The sequence below is a fragment of the Macrobrachium nipponense genome, chromosome 7, assembly GCF_015104395.2.
Source record: "Macrobrachium nipponense isolate FS-2020 chromosome 7, ASM1510439v2, whole genome shotgun sequence".
In the NCBI taxonomy this organism is placed as follows: domain Eukaryota; kingdom Metazoa; phylum Arthropoda; class Malacostraca; order Decapoda; family Palaemonidae; genus Macrobrachium; species Macrobrachium nipponense.
Genome location: NC_061109.1, coordinates 103,495,313 through 103,517,227, shown reverse-complemented (window position 1 = coordinate 103,517,227; position 21,915 = coordinate 103,495,313). Strand labels below are relative to the sequence as shown.

Sequence of the window (21,915 nt, the reverse complement as noted above, 5' to 3'; positions counted from 1 at the left end):
AAGGTCTAGTTCCTCTAGTTGAAGAAACTCTGGCAGCGGGTCCTCCTCGAAAGGGCTCCTGCCTCAGAGGAGTCTCTTTCTTGGTCTTGGGTTGGAAGACAGAGCGAGGTTTCCTGGCCGACTGGGCTAACATGTCCTGAGTAGCCTTGGCTGATAGGGCACTCGAGACATCCTGAATAATTTTCTTGGGGAAAAGAAGAGGAGAGAGTTGAGCATAAAGAAGTGAGGCCCTTTGTGCATGTGAAACTGCCTTAGTGAGAAACGAACAGTAGACTGACCGCTTCTTTATCACTCCAGCTCCAAACAGTGAAGAGACTTCACTCGAGCCGTCTCTCACTGCTTTGTCCATGCAAGTGAGGACGCAGTTAAGATCTTCAGGAGACAGGGAATCCGGGGTCTGGGTCTTCTTAGCCAGAACTCCTAAAGACCAATCAAGGTAGTTGAAAACTTCCAGGACTCGGAACATTCCCTTCAGTGGGTGGTCAAGTTCGTTCATCCCCCACGTAGTCTTGGCAGACAGGAGGGCGGATCGACGAGCGGAATCCACCAGTGAAGAGAAGTCCGAGTCCACAGACGAAGGGAGAGCGAGGCCTAATGGTTCCCCCGATTCGTACCAGAATCCTAATCTGCCAGTCAGTTTTAGGACGGAAGGGAAAGAACAAATCAGTCCTTCCCTTTCTCTTCCTTAGCAAGGAGCCATTCCCCAAAACCTCTAAGCACCTTCTTCATGGAAATAGTCGGTTTCATCCTTACACAAGATGAAACCTTCGAAGTCTTCGAAGTGGAGAATAAAGAAAGAGGAGAAGGAGGAGCCACAGGAGAAAGGATATCTCCGAACTCTTGAAGGAGCAAATCTGTTAACCTCTTACCGAGGGATCCTGTTCTTCCTCAGCTGAAGAACCCTCATGATCCTTAGAGGCGCGACTACCCTTAGAAAAGTCTCTTGAGGAAGTTTGAGGTTTGACTCTTGGAGACAAAACTTCTGTAATGTGCCTACTCGCAAAATCCTTCTTGTCTTGAGGAGGGCGTTTTCCAGATTCTTGGAGCCTAACAGGAGTAAGGCGGCTGTCAGGAGCAGAGCGCCTGTTTGAAGAAAAACTTCTATCAGGCTCTTGGCACCTATCCAAAGGAGAGCGGCTACCAGGCGAACAGCGCCTGCCATGAGAGAAGCGGCTACCAGGCTCTTGGCGCCTGAACCGAGGAGAGAGGCTCTCTGGCGACGAGCGCCTACTAGGTGAGCGCCTACAAGGGGAGAAGCGTCTGCCATGATCTCGGCGCCTGACTCGAGGAGAGTGAAAGTCAGTGGTGAAGAGCGCCCTGCCAGGAGAAACGCACCTATAACAGGCTCTTTGACGCCCTGTCAAGCGAAGAACGTCTTGGGTACCGGATTTAAGGGCGCTTGTCAAACAGCGGAGAGTGGAGGCGAGACGAGGAGCGGCTACAAGGCGAGTAGCGCCTACTAGGCTCTTGGTGCCTATCAAGGGGAGCGATCCTGTTTCGAGAAGAGCGTCTGTAGGGCGAAGATCTCCTACGAGAAGCCTGCTCCTTGTCCGAAGGAGAAACAAAGATATCCTGTCTGTCAGGCGACTGGCGCCTGGACGCAGCCGGGATCTTGTCCGAAGTAGAAAGTCTCCTGCGAGACTCCGAACGCCCAGGCGAGCGGGCCGCTTCCGTCGAATAGCGAGAGTCGGGAGAGGGGAGCCTGGACTTCTTTACAGGAAGTGAGACGTCCTTCCTACGACGAGAAGACACGCAAAGAGAGCCAGCCAGAGCCGAAATCTGCGCCTGAAGACTAGCCAACACCCTTGCAGGAGATTTCACAAAATCTTGAACAGGTGACGAAGCTCGATCTCTGCTCGGGGAACGATACTCAAGAGATCTCTTCCGTTTCTTCGCTTCCACCTCAGCCTCTTCCGAAAAAACTTCAGGGCTGGAGGGAAGGGCGCAGGGAGCGTTCCAGGCTCTCTTTGAAGGGCGCGAGGCTTCCGAAGAGCTCCATCCTCATTTAGGAGAGGGCGAAGGCGAAGACGAGAGCATTGGCGCAAGACTTCTCTCTTGGCGCGATCCAATGGTAGCCTGTGGAAACGAGCAACAGGCGCTACCGAGGGCGGGACGCCTGACCGGTAGGGGGATACTCCCTAACCTTCCTGCGGTCTTTCAGGACTTATTTCCTCCTCCACTGGGACTGGGAGTCTGGAAGAGGTCTAGGCCTGGAAGCATTAGGGAGCCGATCAGACGCACCCTCCACTGCACTGGGATCACTGCACAAATCACTATTAGAATCACTCTTACCTTCCAAAATGACAATTTGTCGAAAATTGCATTTTTCCTAACTATACAAACCTGAGGTCCTTTAACAATAGGAAGGTAACTAGCGGCAGCTGGGACGGTCGTAGCTTCGAACAAGGGAGAACGTAGTTAACTGCTTGTCCGATCGTGCGCGCGGCCGCGCGCCCGAGAGGTGAAGAATCACTTTTGCTTTAGGCCCACGCAAAAAGTTGCAGAGTGAGGGGTGGCATGAGGTGGGACTATATGTAAAGGACCATCAGGTTTGTATAGTTAGGAAAAATGCAATTTTCGACAAATTGTCATTTGTTCCGATATGTAATACAAACCCTCGGTCCTTTAACAATAGGAAGACTCACTTCTTGGTGGGAGGAATCTGAGTCTTTTTGGTGAACAGACTGGTGTTCGTCCAACCCTGGAATGTCTCCCTGGTCGTAAGAGCAAGGGAGGGATCCAAACCTCTGTCCGATTGATCGGGGTGTGCACCGCAGGATCAATGGTCAGACCTCTGGGCGAAGTACTAAGAGAGAGGCAAGCGTATCTCTTCGTACCAGAAAGCAAGAACTTGTTTCCTGTTTGCAAGAGACAATCATAAAATGATGGGTGTCTCAAATTGGCATCCACTTCCTCCCCCTTGTTGGAGGAGTGGGTGGATATTTACTCCTATCCCTACTGAAAGGGATAGGATGGTGCTCTATTGAGTAGCTCACCTGCATCTCGTCCTTACCCAGCAGGGTTGGGTGGTGACGACCGTGTCCCTCTACCCAGAGATAGAGGGAATGAAAAAGATGGGAAGAGGAGCCAGTCACACTCACTCATTCCTCATCCATTCTTACGGTCACACCAGGACTCGATGCTGTTCAGACCCTGCGAGGGTCTGGGTTAACTACACAACGTGTTTGAGCAACCACCACGGTTCCCAAGGAAAAAGATCCAAGGAACTGTGGGCAATATCCCGAAGGTAGAAGGAGGTGCATGCGGTCCGGTTGGACCAGGCGCCTGCCTTCATTACCTGCGCCACGGAGAAGTTCTTGCGGAACGCGAGAGAATGATGAAGAGGCGTCCACACTCATCCTGGGTGTCGAGTTTCTTTTTTGACAGACAGCTTCCGTCGCGCCTTCAGGACAAAGCAGCATAGGCCTTCGTATCGGAGGCGGTGAAGTCCATTAGGGAGGGTATTGTGAAGGACTCGAACCAATCGTCAGTTACCGAAGGGTTCTGAGTCTCGCCCGAAGATCGGTACGAAATCGAGCGTCACAAATCCCATCCTTTGTGCTTGACTTCTCAAAGAGAAGTCATGCAGTTTACCTAAGACGAAAAGAAGGGGATAGTCGTATGACCTATCCCTCTCTCGACTTTGGTTATGTACAGTACTCATACTGACAAGCTATTAAGACGAAGTAATGATTGCTCTGGAACAACCGAACTAAGTCCACAGCATAGTTCGTAACTGACTCGGGCGCTCTGACAGCTGCCGACTGACTGGTTTCGGAATCAGTAGAGGCAAGTTGTCCAAGCATCCTGGGGTAAGTCACGTGACCTTCGCCCTTTAAAGAGTTATGCTGAGAGACCAAAACAAATAAAATATTTGTTAGTCACCGATGCCGGACCGGCGCGGCGATGATTCTCTTAATGCATAAGCTCAAAAGGCGAAAGTCAATTGCCTTCAAAAGACGAGGTCCCTGATGGCAAGAAATATCATAGATGTTGAATCTCAGCTTAAGGAGAAACAAACATATGTGAACGTTGAAGACGAAGGTAGGCAATGAATGCAACCTACGTCTTCCAGCTGAATCGAGAAAAGGAATCTCAAGATTCCTAAAACCTGTGCTCACAAATGACTGAAAACGCTAACCGCCATTTCATTGCTGTCCGGTGTGCAGTGAAAGCGGGCGTTCTTCAGTAATGAAACACAGGGGAGAGCCGCCTGAAGAAACTGCTTCTCATGGGCTGAACGTTTGGAAGTAGAGCTGGCAGGTGTGGGAGTAGGCGATGTCTTTCAATACATCTGCTAATCCGGGGTGAACAAAATGAAAACAATTGCACACCTCCTCCGAATACAAGATATTTTGAGGACAAACTTCAGATTCCGCAAAAATCATTCGCATTATCGAGATACGATGCAGCAAGAGACTATTACAGAATTCTGTTACCGTGCGGTAAACAGAAAGATGAGAGTCGAATAGATATCTCTGTTTAAAATTCTCGCAATACCGAAGACGATGAATACTAGGTCACAGCAGTAGATGGTCATTCATGTATGCGAGAATCCCCGTTAATCAGAGACTTAAGTCCGTGATTGTTGGGCAGAGATACGGTTGGTATTCAATCAAAGCAGGTGAGAAAGACATAACAACCGTCCATCTCAAAGCGGCAGCTGTACTGAAATGCCTCGGCAATTCAATACGCAGTAGGCTGTCGCTGACTCGTCATCCTGAGTTGCCAAGTAATCCTTTCCACGAAGGAATGCGTTCGGACTAGAACCACCGAGCATAAAAAGATATGCTCGAGCAATTATATTTATGCGAAGCGAATTTCGGTAAATATAAAAGCTTAAATGGTGTTGTTGTGACAACACCATAAGTATATAAAATTGAAACTGGAAACTCCTGGGAGGTTGCAGGCAACCCGAGTTGCAGTTCAATTAGAATACTTTTTCGTCTAAGTCGCAATCCGTAGAATAACCAGGATATGCGCCTACCCCTCGGACCATTCAACTGCTTAGCAGAATCATGTCGCGAGGTTAATATACGTAGTATATTTGTAGGATTCTGAACAACGATCTCCATCCTAAATTCTTTCCTTCAAGAAAACAAAATAAGGATTGGAGATCAACCATCTTCGGTCTCTATCAAAGAGAGTGAAAAAAGTCTTCCTCGAAGGAAAAGCTTCAATGGTGAACAGAATACTAAGACGATAGTTCAAGCCAAAACTGGATATTCCCGTCCGTTCTTCTCTATTCCAGGTTGGTTGGTCGCCTATTGTGAGATAGTCTTCTTTCAGCAGCAGTCTTACTTCCTAATGCTAGAAATTCCAGGAATTCGAGCATAGGCGAGGTTCCCGATTATCGTGTAACATATCGGGGATTCTCGTCTCGCTCACTTTGGACCGTGGTCTCGCCTAAGTGTTTGGAGATCGTAAGAAACTCTAACACTCTGAATGCGCTAGAAATTCCGTAGAATTCTAAGCAGTCTGCGAAACCCCAAACCCCCACCGAATTCGTCAAACGATATCGGCTGGTGGTCCTCTCGATTCCAGTAGAAATCGAGAATGGGGGAGGATTCCTCCTCAACGACCGGGGCTTACGTCAGGTAGGACCCGAAGGTCCCCCCGGTAGCGCAGTCCCCAACGTGGAATCCTACAGAGAAATCTCTGTAGGATCCCTCCCCTTTCCCTCGTAGCCGTAAGGAGAGAGGGAATGGGGGAGGAATTGGATACTCGCTCGCCTTCCCAGTGGAACTAGCAGTTGGAGAAGAGTAGGAGCAGCCATCGCCTTGCGGCGATGGCCTCTCAGAGTCTGGGAAAAACGTATCGTCAGGAGAAAACGTTTTCCCGAGGAGGGTTACGAACTCTCACTGTAGGTAAGGGTCTGCCGCCACTGTGAACGTCGTCTGGGTGGGGCTGATCGACACCTGACAGGAGAGAGCCGATACCGTCCTCCGACTCACTCCAGTCCTCGTCGAGGTCGAAACCTCTCAGGAGGACCGAAGGAGTATTAAATACGGTGTCCGAAGACACGTAGAAACGCCGCTGTCGCAGTAGAGGAGGTGGAAGTAGCTGATCGACCGGCCAGAACTGAGAGAGCCTTCTTGTCCGGAGACGAGAGACTCTGGTTCAAGACAGAATCGGCAAGCTCCGATCGCGGCAAACCCACCGTCGGTTTGGGTTCCCTCTCGGGCCCCCAAAAACAACTCGAGCAGAGACATGGGCTCTTGCTGGTGGGAGCGGCGATCCTTCCCCCAGGTCGTTGTGCTGACGAATCAGTGCAATAAACCTGGGCAAAGTTACTCTGAATCTCGGAAGTTCAGCGTCTTGAGGAGTAGGGACCATCCAGTCCCTCCAACAAGAGCAGCTCCCAAGACCCTCCTCCTTCAGAAGAAGGACCAGCAACAGATCCCTGACGGTTGCCTCCAATCACTTGCGCGTACGTCCTGGCTGGTCCTAAGACCATACCTGGCACGTGCGGCGTCGTGACGGGATCGTGAGCGGCGCATCTCTCACGATCACTCCTATATACCTCGCTCTTCCTGGCGTATGCCGAGGAAGTTGAAGGTATCGGAGAGACAGAACTGACGCTACCCCCCCCCCCCCCCCCCCCCCTGACGGTGCCTCCAATCACTTGCGCGTACGTCCTGGTTGGTCCTAAGACCATACGTGGCACGTGCGGCGTCGTGACGGGATCGTGAGCGGCGCACCTCTCACGATCACTCCTAGCTACCTCGCTCTTCCGGTGTAGCCCGAGGAAGTTGAAGGTAGTGGAGAGACAGACCTGACGCTCCCCCCCCCCCCCCCCTCGCTGGCAGGACCAGCGTAGACGTGGGGGGCTGCAGGCCCGATCACCAACCCGCGGTGGGGATCGATCTGCAGGCCTGGCCGTGCCGCTCACTGTGGCGAGCGGCTCGACTGAGCACGTCGACCCCGGTTCCCGTCGCCCGGGTCAGACGAGCTGCTGCTGGTCATCGATCCGCCCCGGTCCCTATCCGCCGTCCCTGTGGGAGCGGCGGTCAGGTGACCTGCAGAGCTCACTTTCGCGGTGAGACCGGTGAGCGTCCTCGCGGCACGTCAAACCGCTGGTACCAGCCGAAGGCTGGTACGTTCGGTCGAGGGGACCTGGGGGTGGGGGACCTCTTCCCAGCCTCAAACCCGTGGCCGGTCAGAGACCGTCCCAAGTTCCAACGCTCCCGAGGGGGTAACCGGCTGGTTGCTACGAGAGCGGCTGCTGGCCTGGCGAGAGTCACCTGAGCGGCTCTCGACAGTCTTCTGCTCCGTGCCTCGGTCATGACGCTGAGCGAACTCAGGCGTCTTAACTTTGGCTGCACGGTCACCCGAAGGAGACCGTACACTCGGAACTTCTCGCGGACGAGAAACCGAGCCGGTACCTGGCTTAGCAGCAGAGCTGCCAAGACCAGGCGGAGAGGGTGTACCAGCGGTAGCCAGCACACCCTTGGTCCCCGTCTTCTTCTTCTTCTCAGAAGGGGAGACGGGACCCCGTCCCTTCCCGAAGGAACAGGAGGACCAGCAGAAGAACCCCCCCGTCACACCGGAGTGTGACGAGCCCTTCGAAGTTCCCGAAGGAGTCTTCTTAGGGGGAATAACAAAACCCGGTTACCAGCTGGTCGCTGCGAGAGCGGCCACTGGCCTGGCGAGAGTCACCTGAGCGGTTCTCGCCAGCCTTCTGCTCCGTGCCGTGGTCTTGGCGCCGAGCGAACTCTGGCGCCGAAACTTTGGCTGCACGGTCTCCCGAGGGAGAGCGTACACTCGGGATCTCCCGCGAACGAGAGACCGAGCCGGAACCTGGCGTAGCGGCATCGCCGCTAGCACCAGGCGAGGAAGTACCAGAGCTAACCGATACTCCTCTGGTCCCCGTCTATCTCTTCCTACGGAAGTGGAGACGGGCCCCGCTCCCGAAGGAGCAGGAGGACCAGCAGAAGGACCCCCGTCCCACCGAGGTGGGACGGGCCCTTAGAAGTTCCCGAAGGAGACTCTTAGGGGGGGAGGCAGCCTTCTTCTTCTTCGGTTTATGGGCCTTAGAAGTCGAAGGGGAAGAGGCAGCAAACAGACGAAGACGAAGATGACACCTTCCTCTTCTTCGTCAGCTCACGCAGGACAGTCGTCAGGTCCTCCATCCAGGCCGGAGTCGGGCCTATTGCCGAAGCAACACGGCCCGACTGCACCTGTCCGGAAGGACCTGGGACTGGGGAAGACACACCATGGGCAGGACCAGCATGGACAGGCGCAGGAACCAGGAGCGACAGGAACAGCAACCAGCTCAGGAGCGGCAGGAACGCGGCAGCGGTAAACACAGAAGGGACAGTCAAGCCAGTAGCGGGAACCACATCAGTGACAGGTACGGCAGGCCCAGCCATCGCCTCGTAGAATCATCAGCAGCCAGCGGGAACCTGGTACTGGCGGCCGGTCCAGGGGCGAGCTGCTGGAACAGCGGAAGTCTGGGGCAGGCAACACGAGGAAAACACAGGCGGCGGCGGCATACCCCTCCTCGGTACGGCGGCGACCGGCCCTAGAAGCGGCAGACGGCGTCACCGACACAGCATGGGGAGTGTAAACCAGCGGGGGGAAGCAGCATAAGCGGCCGTGAAGGTTGTAGTGGAGACCGCCCCAGACCTCGCTAGACGCTGCAGCAGATCGTGGATGCTAGGCACGCCCTGCAGCCGCAGTGGCCCATACCTGTCCAAGGTCGTCTCCCACGGATGTAGCACCTGCGGTAGCACAGACAGATTAGTAAGAGGGGTTCCCTCACGCACGGGGGGGAGAGACAGCCCCACCCGAACCGGAAGGAAGACCCCAAAAAAACAAAAGTACGAGGAAGCTGAGCGGGGGGGCAGGAAAGAAGACGAAGAATCGGATACCAAGGGAGTCGCGGGAGAGCTTCCGACGACTTCCTGGCAGGACCTTCGCTTCCCCTACCCCCGCCCCCCACAGCAGTGAAAAGTAATATGAAAATGAAACAGAATACTGCACTTGCGATTCACTTCATAGAACTTAAAGGGGGAAAGATCAATTCCCGGGTAAGAGCGGAAACTTGATCCATAATAATATGATGCTATCATAAATATATATGAAAATGAACAATACTGCACTTGCTATTTTCACTTTCACAGCAATATATCGTAAGGATTAATTCCCGGGTAAGAGCGGAAATTGATCCAAAATTAAATTTGATGCAATTAATAAATGAAAATGAAAAGAAAACTGCATTGCGAATCCACTTTCATTGCATTCTATTCATACAAAATAAGAGGCTCGTGCCAAGCGCAATCAAGCTCTCGGCAACGAACGCACAGGGCAAAAATATAATGAAAAAGAGTACTTACATCTTTCAATTACACACTTTCGCCCAAAATACATGACTCGGCGCGAGTGCGCCCGCCCTCGGCACCGAGACACAATTCAAGGGTTCAATTCATGAAAAGAGCGGAAATCGCCGTCTCTACGGCGATAGCTCCATGTTGATTCATAATTAAGTAATGAAAATGAAAACAGTGTACTTACAGTTTCATTTTCAAGTCAAACAAACCATTAGTAGAAAACACAATATAAACAAAGCATACGACGATGAAGCGGGCAGAGAGCGATGACGAACACGTCCTTCACACCCGCGGCCGAAAGCAAAAGTGATTCTTCACCTCTCGGGCGCGCGGGCGCGCGCACGATCGGACAAGCAGTTAACTACCGTCTTCACCCTTGTTCGAAGCTTACGACCGTCCCAGCTGCCGCTAGTTACCTTCCTATTGTTAAAGGACCGAGGGTTTGTATTACGTATCGGAACAATGTTTGATTTTCATCTCCATGCTGCGAATGGTGGCTTTCATGGAGGCCACTTCCGAAGGCGCATCTTCGGCTTCGATGCAGGGAGCAGGAGCTGAAACTGACAAAGGAGCTACGTCTAAAATGGGATTATCTACATCCAACTCGCTAATACGAGATCTACTACTGCTCCTAGAAGAAGCTTTCCTAACTTATCCTTTTCAAGCTTCCTCAAGTAGGAAGACAAAGGCTTCCATTCATCCTCATTCAGCTTTTCACATTCGTTACAAGGATTATTAAAGGTGCATTCATTCCCTCTACACTTCAAACATACTGTGTGAGGGTCTACCGCAGCTTTCGGTAGCCTCACCTTACACTCAGTCATACAACAAACTCTGAACATAGCAGTTTTCTTAGTATCAACATCAGACATCATGAATCCAAATCCAAAGAAAAGTCAAATAACGGTCCACAAATCGCGAATGCCAGGCCAAAAGATCAGGTACTTCACCAAAAGTCCGTAGAAACAATCCAGGGCAAAAACGAGAAAAGAATCCAACTGTCAAGAGGTACCGACAACAGGTGTAGTCGACACCGACGACAGAAAAAATCTGGCAAGAAAGGTACTTTGGTTCTTACACCCGCCACCCAGCGGCGGGTAAGGTAGATCACCTGACCTACCTGTCGCGTTTGCCGCGAGTTTTGAATTCTGTCGTGACGTCAGAGATGTAAGCTAAGTATATGTCTGACAGGAAAGTTCATGTACAAAAGTTATTTTTCCTACAATAATCTTCACTTCTGGAATGAAGCAATGAACGAACCAGTCTTCGAACAGCATTGCAGTCCTCCACACTTTTTTATTATGACGGTAATGCACAGGAAGTGTATGCTTGTCGATGTTTTTAAAGGCCTCGGATTTTCTGAGTGATAAATCCTAAAGGGCTTAAGTTTATACCCAGCCACATTTCCCCCAAGCAGAAGAGTCAATCGATCCTTGTATGCCTTAAACCCAGGCATCGTTGTTTCTTCTTTGTAGATGTAAGACCGTTGTGGCATATGCTTCCAATAAAGTTTGATTTCGTTGACATTAAAGATTTGCTCTGGCAAGTACCCTTCATTAACGACGATCTTGTGTAAAGGATCCTTAAACTTAGCTGCTCCGCCGGCATCAGCGCTTGCTGCTTCACAGCTAATTTTCACACAGTGAAAATTATGATGGTCTTGAAACGACAAAACCATCCAGCACTTGCTGCAAAATTTTTTGTGGTTATCATCATACATCTTCTTTAGTTCTTCAAAAAGCATGCAAGCCTTTGTCTGAATGGTCAAGAGGGTGAGTGGCATACGCTTTTGTATTTGGTCCTCCATCCACGTGACCAGTAACTGCTCCATTTCTTCCAAAGGCCCTATCCTCTTCTTTGATATAACTGTTGAATGAACAGAAGCAGATGCCTTTACAGCATCCATTACATGTTTCTTGTCCTTTAGATGGTGGATACCATCGACTGGGATAAACGTTCATCACGTGCGATAACCCTGACTGCCTTTCCCGCTTCACGCTGGTTAATTATCTTCAATTTCTGCTCCAAAGTGATGGACTGCCTCTTCTTTTTTGCACTACCAGCAGGAGACCTATTTGGTTGTTTGACAGACATAGTTTTTTTTAGTTTACTTAAAAAAACGCACAAAAATCACAAACAAACACTTACCTAATCTTACTTGGTTCAGAGCGAGAGCAAGTGAGGTCCTCGTAGGCTGCCGCCGTACCTTCGCCAGCCTCTCGCTCTTGGGCAAACATATCGTACAGCATAGTACGCTGCTGCCTGCCCTTGTTGTGCACAAAATTTAAAAATTTGTATTTTCAACTTTTATTTTCGGTATTAATTGTTAACCCCATCGTAACACCTGATTATCGTAAGGCAAATTATCGTAACTGGAACACTACCTGTATTTAGGATTTTTCTATGGACCGTATAGTATACCCATTATCCATGAAAAATTTGCTTATTCATGGTATATTTCACTGAGAAATATTTACATATTACTGTATCTTCATATTTTCATAACTACATGCTCTTTTTTGTGATAAAACTATGAAAATACTCAAGTACAGGCAGTCCCCGGGTTATGACGGGGGTTCTGTTCTTGAGACGCGTCGTAAGCCGAAAATCGTCGTAAGCCGGAACATTGTCAAAAATCCTAAGAAAACCTTACTCTTAATGCTTTAGGTGCATTCAAAACTATGTAAACTGCATTCATATTGCATTTTTCATCAAAGAACCTTTAAATATTGATTATTTTGCATTTTTGGTGTCATATTTCATCTGCCAGATCAGCGTTTGTAGGCGTCGTAACTCTGGAACATGCGTAGTAACCCTGGAACATGCGTCGTAACCCTGGAAATAATTTCTGATGAATATAATTGAAAAGCACCGTAACCTCGGAACGTCGTAAGCCGAGACCATCGTAACCCGAGGACTGCCTGTATATGCATTTTTAGATTGTTTTTTAGTTTTAAAAAAAGATGGTTGGAAGTTTTTCTTTTGTTTATTATATGTAGTTAATCACGGATCAAGGTGTTGTTTTGTTTACAATCGTTACGCAGGCGCGCTAGCACAAATTTCTTTCTTATTGCACTAAAAATTATCAGTGACACATCTCGGAAATTATTTCGTTATTTTGACATAATTTTTGCACCATTTTGAATTAGCCGTTACATGGAGTATTATATATGAAAATGTGCGCATTTTTATGCAGAATACACCAAAAAAATACTCATGATTGTAGCTTTTATCAGTTTTGAAATATTTTCATATTAATAATGATAAGTGCCAAGATTTCAACCTTTGGTCAACTTTGACTCTACCGAAATGGTCGAAAAATGCAATTGTAAGCTAAAACTCTTATATTTTAGTAATATTCAATCATTTACCTTCATTTTGCAACAAATTGGAAGTCTCTAGCACAATACTTCGATTTATGGGGAATTTATGAAAAAACTTTTACCTTACGTCCGCGCGGAAACTCTTCCGAGAAAATCATATGTGCAATTGTCGTAATGTTTGCACCATTTTAAATTAGCTGTAACAGAAAGTTTTACATATGGAAATGTGCGCAATTTCATGCACAATACAACTGAAAACAATCCATGGTTGTAGCTTTTATCAGTTTTGAAATATTTTCATATAAATAACTACAGTACTATCCTACTTACAACCAAGTTTGGTTCCGACCCACTGGTTGTAAGTCGGAATGGATGTAAGTCGAACCTTAGAAAGTGGCCAACATACTGGGTAGGGTATACTATCAAACCTTTGCTATATAAGTGCCTATTTAATACTGTAATGTAATGTACAATCATTATTTCAATCTTTTTACCATAATGTACTTCTACTAATACATTTTAATCATTTATGTAATAGTATATATTACGTACAATCAGGCATTGAGTTACAATGGGGTTAGGTTCTTGCATGCATGTCAGAAGTCGATTCTTACGTAAATTGGTTTGCAATTCAGTCTACAGTACAGTTAATACCAAATGATGCTGCAGATAGGGCAGGGTAACTCAAACTGATGCTGCCTGAGTGATGAGAGTTCTCATGCCTGAGTGATGAGAGTTCTCATGAGATGGCGCAGTGCCAAGTAACTCAATGGTCAACTGTCTGAAGTAAGGTTGTAAGTACGAGTGGTCGTATGTCGAGTAGGTTGTAAGTCGGATAGTACCTGCATAAGTGCCAAAATTTCAACCTTCGGTCAACTTTGACTCTATCGAAATGGTCGAAAAACGCACTTGTAAGCTAAAATTCTTACATTCAAGTATATAATATTTAATCATTTACCTTCATTCTGCAACAAATTGGAAGTCTCTAGCACAATATTTTGATTTATGGTGAATTTATAAAAAAAAAAAAAAAACATTTTCCTTACGTCCACGCGGTAACTTCCGAAAAAAATCTGAAATTTTTTTGTGCGATTGTCGTAATGTTTACACCATTTTAAATTAGCCGTTACATAAAGTTTTATATATGAAAATGTGCGCAATTTCATGTAGAATACAACAAAAATGATTGAAGGTTGTAGCTTTTTTCATTTTCGAAATATTTGCATATAAGTCACGATAAATAGAAAAAAAACCACATTTGGTCAACTTTCACTATACCAAAATAGTCGAAAAATGCAACTGTAAGCTAAAACTCTTACAGTCTAGTAATAATCAGTCATTTATCTTCATTGTGAAACAAATTCGAAGTCTCTAGCACATTATTTAGATTTATGTTGAATTTTTTAAATAAACTTTCCTTCCCTCCACGCGCCGATTCTCTGCCGCAAATCTCCGAAATGCGTACGTCGCCTTATTGTTATATTTGCTCCATTTCATATTAGGCATTTCATAGAGTTTTATATATGAAAATGTGCACAATTTCATTTAGAATATAACAAAAAATAATTGAAGGTTGTAGCTTTTCTCATTTTCGAAATATTTGCATATAAAAAAAATATTTAAAAATTCGACATTCGGTCAACTTTAACTCGTCCGAAATGGTCGACAACTGCAATTGTAAGCTAAAATTCTTACAGTATAGTAATATTCAATCATTTATGTTCATTTTGAAACAAATTGGAAGTCTCTAAAACAATATTTAGATTTATGGTGAATTTTTGAAAAAAACATTTTTTTACATCAGTGCGTTACGAATTCATGCATCATTTTGTGATAATATTTTCTCTGTGTTGCTTTGATCATTTTACAATGTGTTATATACCAAAATTATCGCAATTTAGTGTACAATACAACGAAAAAAAATTAACTCGTTAGCTCTATCACAATATTTTTATATGATAATGATATTTTTTTCATTTCTGATGGTTGCATACTAAACTCCAGGCAATGACAAAAAAAGGAGCCAAAAATGAACTCTTAATCTTGAAAACTAAGTGCGCTGTGATTTTTTGAAAATATTTTTTCCGCTTCGGCGCTCACTCCGAGACCCCCTAGGCACACGGGAGATGATTTTTATTATACCCCTTAGGCGTTTAAGGGTTAATGTAGCCTAGGCTTATTGCCAGAATCAAAACTCCCAACATTACACGGGGTATATGCTAAAAACCTAATTTAAGCAGTAAAAAATGCGGCCAAACATTACAATTAGTTGAAAATTACACGAATATATACAGTATTTTCCCACTTTAATAGGAATGTAAGTCCCCCATTGGACGAGTGGTTTTTGTGCTCGACTACCAACCAGGTGGTCCGAAGTTCGATTCTCGCTCGGCCAACGCGGAATCGGAATTTATTTCTGGTGATAGAAATAAATTTCTCAATATAATGTGGTTTGGATTCCAAAATAAACTGTAGGTCCCATTGCTAGGTAACCAATTGGTTCCTAGCCACGTAAAAATATCTAATACTTCGGGCCAGCCCTAGGAGAGCTGTTAATCAGCTCAGTCTTCTGGTAAAACTAAGATAAACTTAATAGGAATGTATCCCTTGCATAAAATTTGAGTTTACTGTCCTTTTTTTTCAATTGTGCATGAATGTGGAACTCACAGTTTGTAATGCAACAACTATTTGTATAATAATAAACTAGAGATATATTCAACATCCTAGTAAACCTGTATATTACATTCTCCTAAATTCTAACCATACTAAGATTTCCATCAGAATCCTAGTTACAATAAAGTGCACTCAGTTCTCAGATACTATGGCACTCAACAAGCAAATATGCACAGTGCTTGACAGTCAGCAAGACCAGGCAATAGCCAATACAGTATATTAGTCTCCCATTTCTTTTGCATCACACCATGTTTCCAATTATGTATATTTCCAAGTTTTTTTTTTTCCCCTAGAGGAGGAATTAGGGGAGAGCCAGAGGTGTAGTAGTGATAAGCATAGGTGAAGGCAACTGAGAGAGGGGGTAGTGACAGAGATATGTCCTTTTGTAGCTCATTTTTTCTTAATCAGTCTGCTTCCCTTCTTTTCTTATGTTTAAGGAATTCTGACCAATCGCTGCAGTCTTCACATCTTTTTTCAATGTGACACTCTTGACCTGCAACTGGCATAAAAAGTATGCCTATCTAGTTCAAAAGCAAACATCTTGATTAACAGAAATAAATTCTACAGAACCTAGTACGTATTCTTAACTTGCTTCCCCCATAAGAAATCCTAAAGACCAAATGGCAAAGATAACAATACTATTATAAAGCAACAGCCAAACCAGTGAAACACTGACATCCCTGCTGCAGTGGCATGAAGAATTCTGACAAGCTAAAACATTTCAAGACACACCTGGTGGAGAACAGGTGAATTAGACAATCATCTAGGTTAGCCAAGCAAACTCCTTGCATGGCAACTCGCCTGCCAAAGCAAAGATATAGCTATCTTTAACAGTAAGATTCATTCCAAATAAACTTGTTAATAGTTACAATGGCCATATTAAGTTTTGTCTGGTAAATTTTGATATAATTGCAATTAAACACGTAATGAATTCATAATTATATAAACAAACCTTCAAGTCACTGCATGCCTTGCCTCTAACTTAAATTTGTATAATACATTTGATATTAAAGAACAATTTGTGTATGTAATGTTTAATAAAGATTTAAAAATAGCTTACCTTCAAAATACCATTATATACATCCCACACTTCAATACGTCCTGTACCGCACCCAACAAAGACCAGGGCATCATGACACTCAAGGCACCAAATAGGAGGCACTTCCTCTTCTGGGTTCACACCAATTAACTCAGAATTTTCTTCCACACTACCACGGACACCAAACATCCCATTTTGTCCAGTGAGAGCACTAACTGGGATATTTCCGGCACTTAAATTTCTACTATGCTTTTTATTTCTAAATAAACTAGAGTTTTCAGTATAGGACGGTGAACGTACCATTTTAGCTTTTGATACATTGTTAGAAGGAGAGCATTCTGTCCCATCTGAACTTTTCCTCCCTCTTCTCTGTCTATACTCTTCTTCATCTTGTAATAGTCTTCTATGTTCATCATAATATCTTTCAAATCTACTGAAACAATTAGTACTATGACTTTCATTCACTCGACTATTAAAATGAAGATCAATGGCAGGACTCAGATCTGGAAATATGTGAAACAAATTTCCAGAAGAATCATGTCTCAAATGTGCTTGCGAAGAGTTTGGGCGTTCTGTAATGTCATATTCACTATCATCTTTCTCATCATCATCGACCCACATCCCACTGGACCGGCTGAAAATATTGAAATAGGATATATATAGTACATATAGATAACAGGCTCCAATAAAATACTCTTAACAGTTTTGATAAACGCAGCAATTTCACTGATCTGCTGATGATCCTTTAAAGTGTATTTGTAATTTCAAAGACTAAAATCTAATTAGTACTACTAGTTACCACATCACACAAAACTTTTTCATATAATATATATAAATGAAATAACTAAAATTTATAAGAGCAGCCACCACGGGTCCCAAGGAAAGTGTCCAAGGACCTGTGGGTAATATCCCCAAGGTAGAAGGAAGTAAAGGTGGTCTGGTTGGCCCAAACCCCTGCCTTCAGAACCTGCGCCAGGGAGAAGTTCTTGCGGAGCACAAGGGATGGAACAATACCTCTGACTTCGTGGGCTCTCGGGCGAACGGTACGGGTGTCGTCACTACCATCCGCGTCGTACGCCGTCCTGGTCACCTCAAATAGCCAGAAAGAAAGTGTTCTTGGAAACTTCTTTCTTGGTAACCCCAACGCTAACGAAGAGGCGTCGACAGCTGCAGAAAACTGTCTGAGGTATCCAGCCATCTCTGTTGCTGCGCTGCGAGAAAAGCCTCACGCTCGCAAGAGATGAGGGATAACAGCCAGCCGTGAAGACACAGGGACCAAACCGACCGGTGGTACCCCTCTACGTGTGGCTGCCACAGGAGTTTGTGCCAGGGGGGAATCTCCCTCAGTGCTTCGGCGAGCAGAGCCAGCAGGTCCAGGTACCAAACACCTTGAGGCCATTTGGGGGCCACCAGGATCATCCGGAGATTCGAGGTGATCAGCGCCCTGCTGATCACCTTGCGAATCAGACAGAACGGGGGAAAGGTGTAAATGAAGAGGTTGTCCCACGGGTGTTGAAGAGCGTCCTCTGCAGCTGCCCACGGGTCCAGCACAACTGAGTAGAAAACATGTTATTGTTATAATACAATTAAGTTTGTTCATACTTACCTGGCAGATATATATATAGCTGTATTCTCCGAAGTCCGACAGAATTTCAAAATTCGCGGCACACGCAGTGGGCGGCCAGGTGGTAGTACCCATTCCCGCCGCTGGGAGGCGGATATCAGGAACTATTCCCATTTTCTATTCATATTTTATCAGTGCCACTGTCTCCTGAGGGGAGGTGGGTGGGCACTTTAATTATATATATCTGCCAGGTAAGTATGAACAAACTTAATTGTATTATAACAATAACATTTTGTTCATGAAACTTACCTGACAGATATATATATAGCTGAATCCCACCTTCGGATGGTGGGAAGAGACAGAATAGGATTTTTTGGGAAACTAAATTAGTAGATGATATACATCTTGGTTCCTCACCTGTTAGCATAGCCGACTTCGTGATTACTGTCACCAAAGTCTGCTTCTGCGTACTAGAGTTGCCAGCGAGGTAGAGACCTGTAATGCTGGTGCGCTCTAGATGATCTGCCAACGGGGGCGTGACCACAATGTGACTAGACCATATGACCATACTTCTGAGGGCAACGAAGCTAAAACCACCACCTGACCTAACCTATCAAAGTTAGTTCCATAACTTCTAGGCTAAAGAAAAGGAACGCGCCTCAAGCGACCAACCCTTCAAAGTTAAAAGCACACCTATCCCTTTTCTATAGGATAGGATTCGTGTTGCTTGCTGCCCCCAATAATATATCTACGGATATGTATGTCCTAGCGACTTACAGATCTCAAATGTCGCTTCACATCCGTCGGGAGTGTGAAGCGAACACAGAGTTGCTTCGCTAAAGCGTGGCACTCAGGATGTTACTGAGTGTCATGCTTTGTTGAAATGCTTCCGAGGCCGGCGCCCTCACCTCTTGAGCATTCATATTAAGAAAAAATCTCAAATCTTTATGCAAACATAATGAATGAGACTTCTTAAAAGAACTCCTTGACTATAATGCCAGGGTGTTCTTGGACATGAACCAGTCTGGTCTTTTACGGAACACCGCAGATTGTCCGTTGACCTCGACTTTCTATAGTTTTATCAAGATAAAACTTGAGAGACCCGACAGGGCACAGGACTCTCTAATGCCCTTGCCCAATAATTTGTGCCATACCCTTGGTCTCCAAGCCTTCGGGTCAAGGGTTAGACAGGTTTTCGTTCTTATCAAGAACGGAAGGCTTAGAGGACAGACCGCATATGTTTCCTTTAAAGCTAAAAACCTCCCTGATGATGGCTAAAACCTCACTAAACCCTCTTTTGCCGTGGGTAGACGCGGTTAGAATGTTAGCCTTTCTGGTCACGTGTATTAAGTTCGCAGAAAGGATAGGTTCGAAATGCTTTTGGCATCAGAAACTCAGACTACGTCTAAGTTCCATGCCGGAACCTGCGATCCAGAGAATTTCAAGATCTCCCCAGACCTCAAAGATCGTGAAGCTTTGTTTTTTGACAGAACCGAATCTCTGAGCCTAGAGGCCGTCAACAACATATTTGCATATCTACAATAGTTAGGACTTCTAGCTTATCTCATACTTCATACGGAAAGATAGAACCATAAAGAAATTCACAGAGGTCGAGGTGGAGGAACAGTCATTTCCCTTCACTATCTCCAGAAACGGCACCCTCCGATTGAACACTGAAAATAGGCAGCACTGCTTTGCCTTGGCCAAGAGACTGCCATTAATCTTGAAGATCTTATCGCTTCTCGATAGTCTGAACGCCTTTAGACTCAGAGAGGAGAGATATCAGATACTTCACTAAGTGACGATGTTAGATTACACCGATTCTCTCGGGAAGGGTCTTTGGACAATTCTCTGAATTACATGACCTCTGTGAATCCAACCTCTTAGAGGCCAACATGTGGCGACTAAAGCTAATCCTCTAGGATCATGAATAAGGGAACAACTTAAGAGGAAGCTCCTTCGTCTTCAATATTACGAAAAACTTAACGAAAGGACGCTCTCAGTCTCTCCTCAACTTTCGACATACTTCTAAGTGAGGATTACTCAGACGTCAGTAGTTGTTGCCTTCGATCGAGAAGACCCGCACGGACGTGCACTAGTTTAACGAACCTCTTGAGGATCGTTACGTTCCGTGCCCCAGCCCATAACCAACTCTCTCTTCTTGAGCTATGAGAGAGCTGAGAAATTATCCGAGATGATTTGGGCCACTCGATCCAAACTCACCCTTCGAGGAACTGGAGAGCCGACCACCAATTTGGCTTCCAATTCTTTCAGACAATGTGCCAGAACATCTGTTCCTCCTGTTCGGATGTCTGGCATCCTCTCGCTATCACCCGAGGTGATCCTCAAGCCGTTGAGAGAAAATTAGAATTATTACTAGATCTTTGATGCTATTCCAATTTCTTCGTGAGGAAAAATTGTAGAGGTCTGAATTGCTGTTTATTCAGGGAAAACAAGCTTCTCCAGCGAGGAAATGGTCCCCAGCAAACTCATCCATTCCCTCACTCAGCCTGCTTCCTTCCCTAAATAAGGCTGCGCTTTGCATAAGCAGGAGAGCATATTATAGTGCTATGCCGCGGTAGATTCGTACAGAATTCTGTTACCGTGCGGTAAACCCGCACCGAACAAGTATAAGAGATATCTTGTTGAAATTTTCTAAGTAAACGGAAGGCATGTTCATTCATGATTACTAGAAATTCCTCAACCCGAGGCTAAAATCATGATGTGGGAGGGCAGAGAGACGGCTTATTCAACCATTCCGCAAGGGAAACAAAACAGACGTAACCAAACCGCGCATGTCACCGAGCTAGCCGGTACTGCGTAGATCACAGTAACAGCAGCCTTGTTCATCGTCTCGCACTAGTCTGCCTGAAGTTGCCAGCTACTCCTTTTACGAAGGGATAGGTTATGAAATTAATCGAGCAAAAGGAACTCTCAAGCAGGCCATATTTTAAACGAAACAAATTCGCTAAATACAGAAGCTGAGTTGGTGTTGTCGTAACAATACCTGAAGAGTTGTTCTTACTCCGAAAACTCTTGGAAGGTTGAAGGGAGTGTCAATTAAATACATTAGAACAACAGTTCTTTCGGCTTCTATCCGCAGAGGTAATACGATATGCGTATATGACTTGACCCATGCGTTAGCAAAATGACGCAAAGATAAACTACGTAAGTATTGTAGTAATTTTAACATCGAATTCTCTACTACATCTTTCCTCGACGAGGAAGAGAAAGAAAGGAAAACGACTGTCCACGTTCTAATGAATGAGACTTTTTAAAAGAACTCCTTGACTCTTTGCCAAGAAAAGGGAGTAATATTCGAATAGAGATCATCAAGAGAGAACCGAGGATCGAAAAGGACCGTTCAATGTTCTTATGATATTGGACATAAGGCTTCCTGGATCTAGTCTACAAGTCTTTTTCTTACTCCCCGGATGAGCCTCTGAAAATGAATGAGAGCTCTTCCGAAATTTGTTAATGAGTTTATCCGCTTAAACGATAAAAACGTTAAAATCTATGTCAATGAGAACTACCCCATTTATGAGGGGGTCCCCCACTTAAATGACAAAACGTTTAGTATCTTGACAATGGGGAAAACGTCCTTACTTGACAAAACTATTAGCACTTTGCTAATAGGGGAAAACTCTTTAACATGACCGAAAGTCACCCAGGAATCCGAGTATATAATCTTCCCGATTCTCAGAGAAATCGATGAAGAGGAAAGAGGGAACGAAGAAAAAATTCGGGTATGTCTCTCCGCTAACTCCGAATCCTTTTTAAAAATTTCTGTAAAGGAATGTCCTGTGGAGAGTCCTGAAAAAACCTCCTCTTGACGAGCGTTTAGAAAGCGTCAAGCGTCCTAAGAAACGTCCTGAACAGCAAATAAGACGCCTTCTACAAGTCTTTTCTCTCGCAAAGCGTCCTGCCTAGCTTCCACCGAAGCGTCCTGGCGAATGTCCACAAAAGCGTCCTCATAAGCGTTCT

General features: G+C 45.6%; 1 protein-coding gene across 1 annotated transcript in view; it reads right to left on the bottom strand.

Annotated features, from left to right (window-relative positions):
- LOC135217178 (sterol regulatory element-binding protein cleavage-activating protein-like) overlaps window positions 1–21,915 on the bottom strand; it is a 184,931-nt gene that overhangs the window by 72,366 nt on the left and 90,650 nt on the right. The window contains 1 exon segment of the mRNA XM_064252899.1: window positions 16,389–17,001. Coding sequence (XP_064108969.1) covers window positions 16,389–17,001 — 613 coding nt within the window.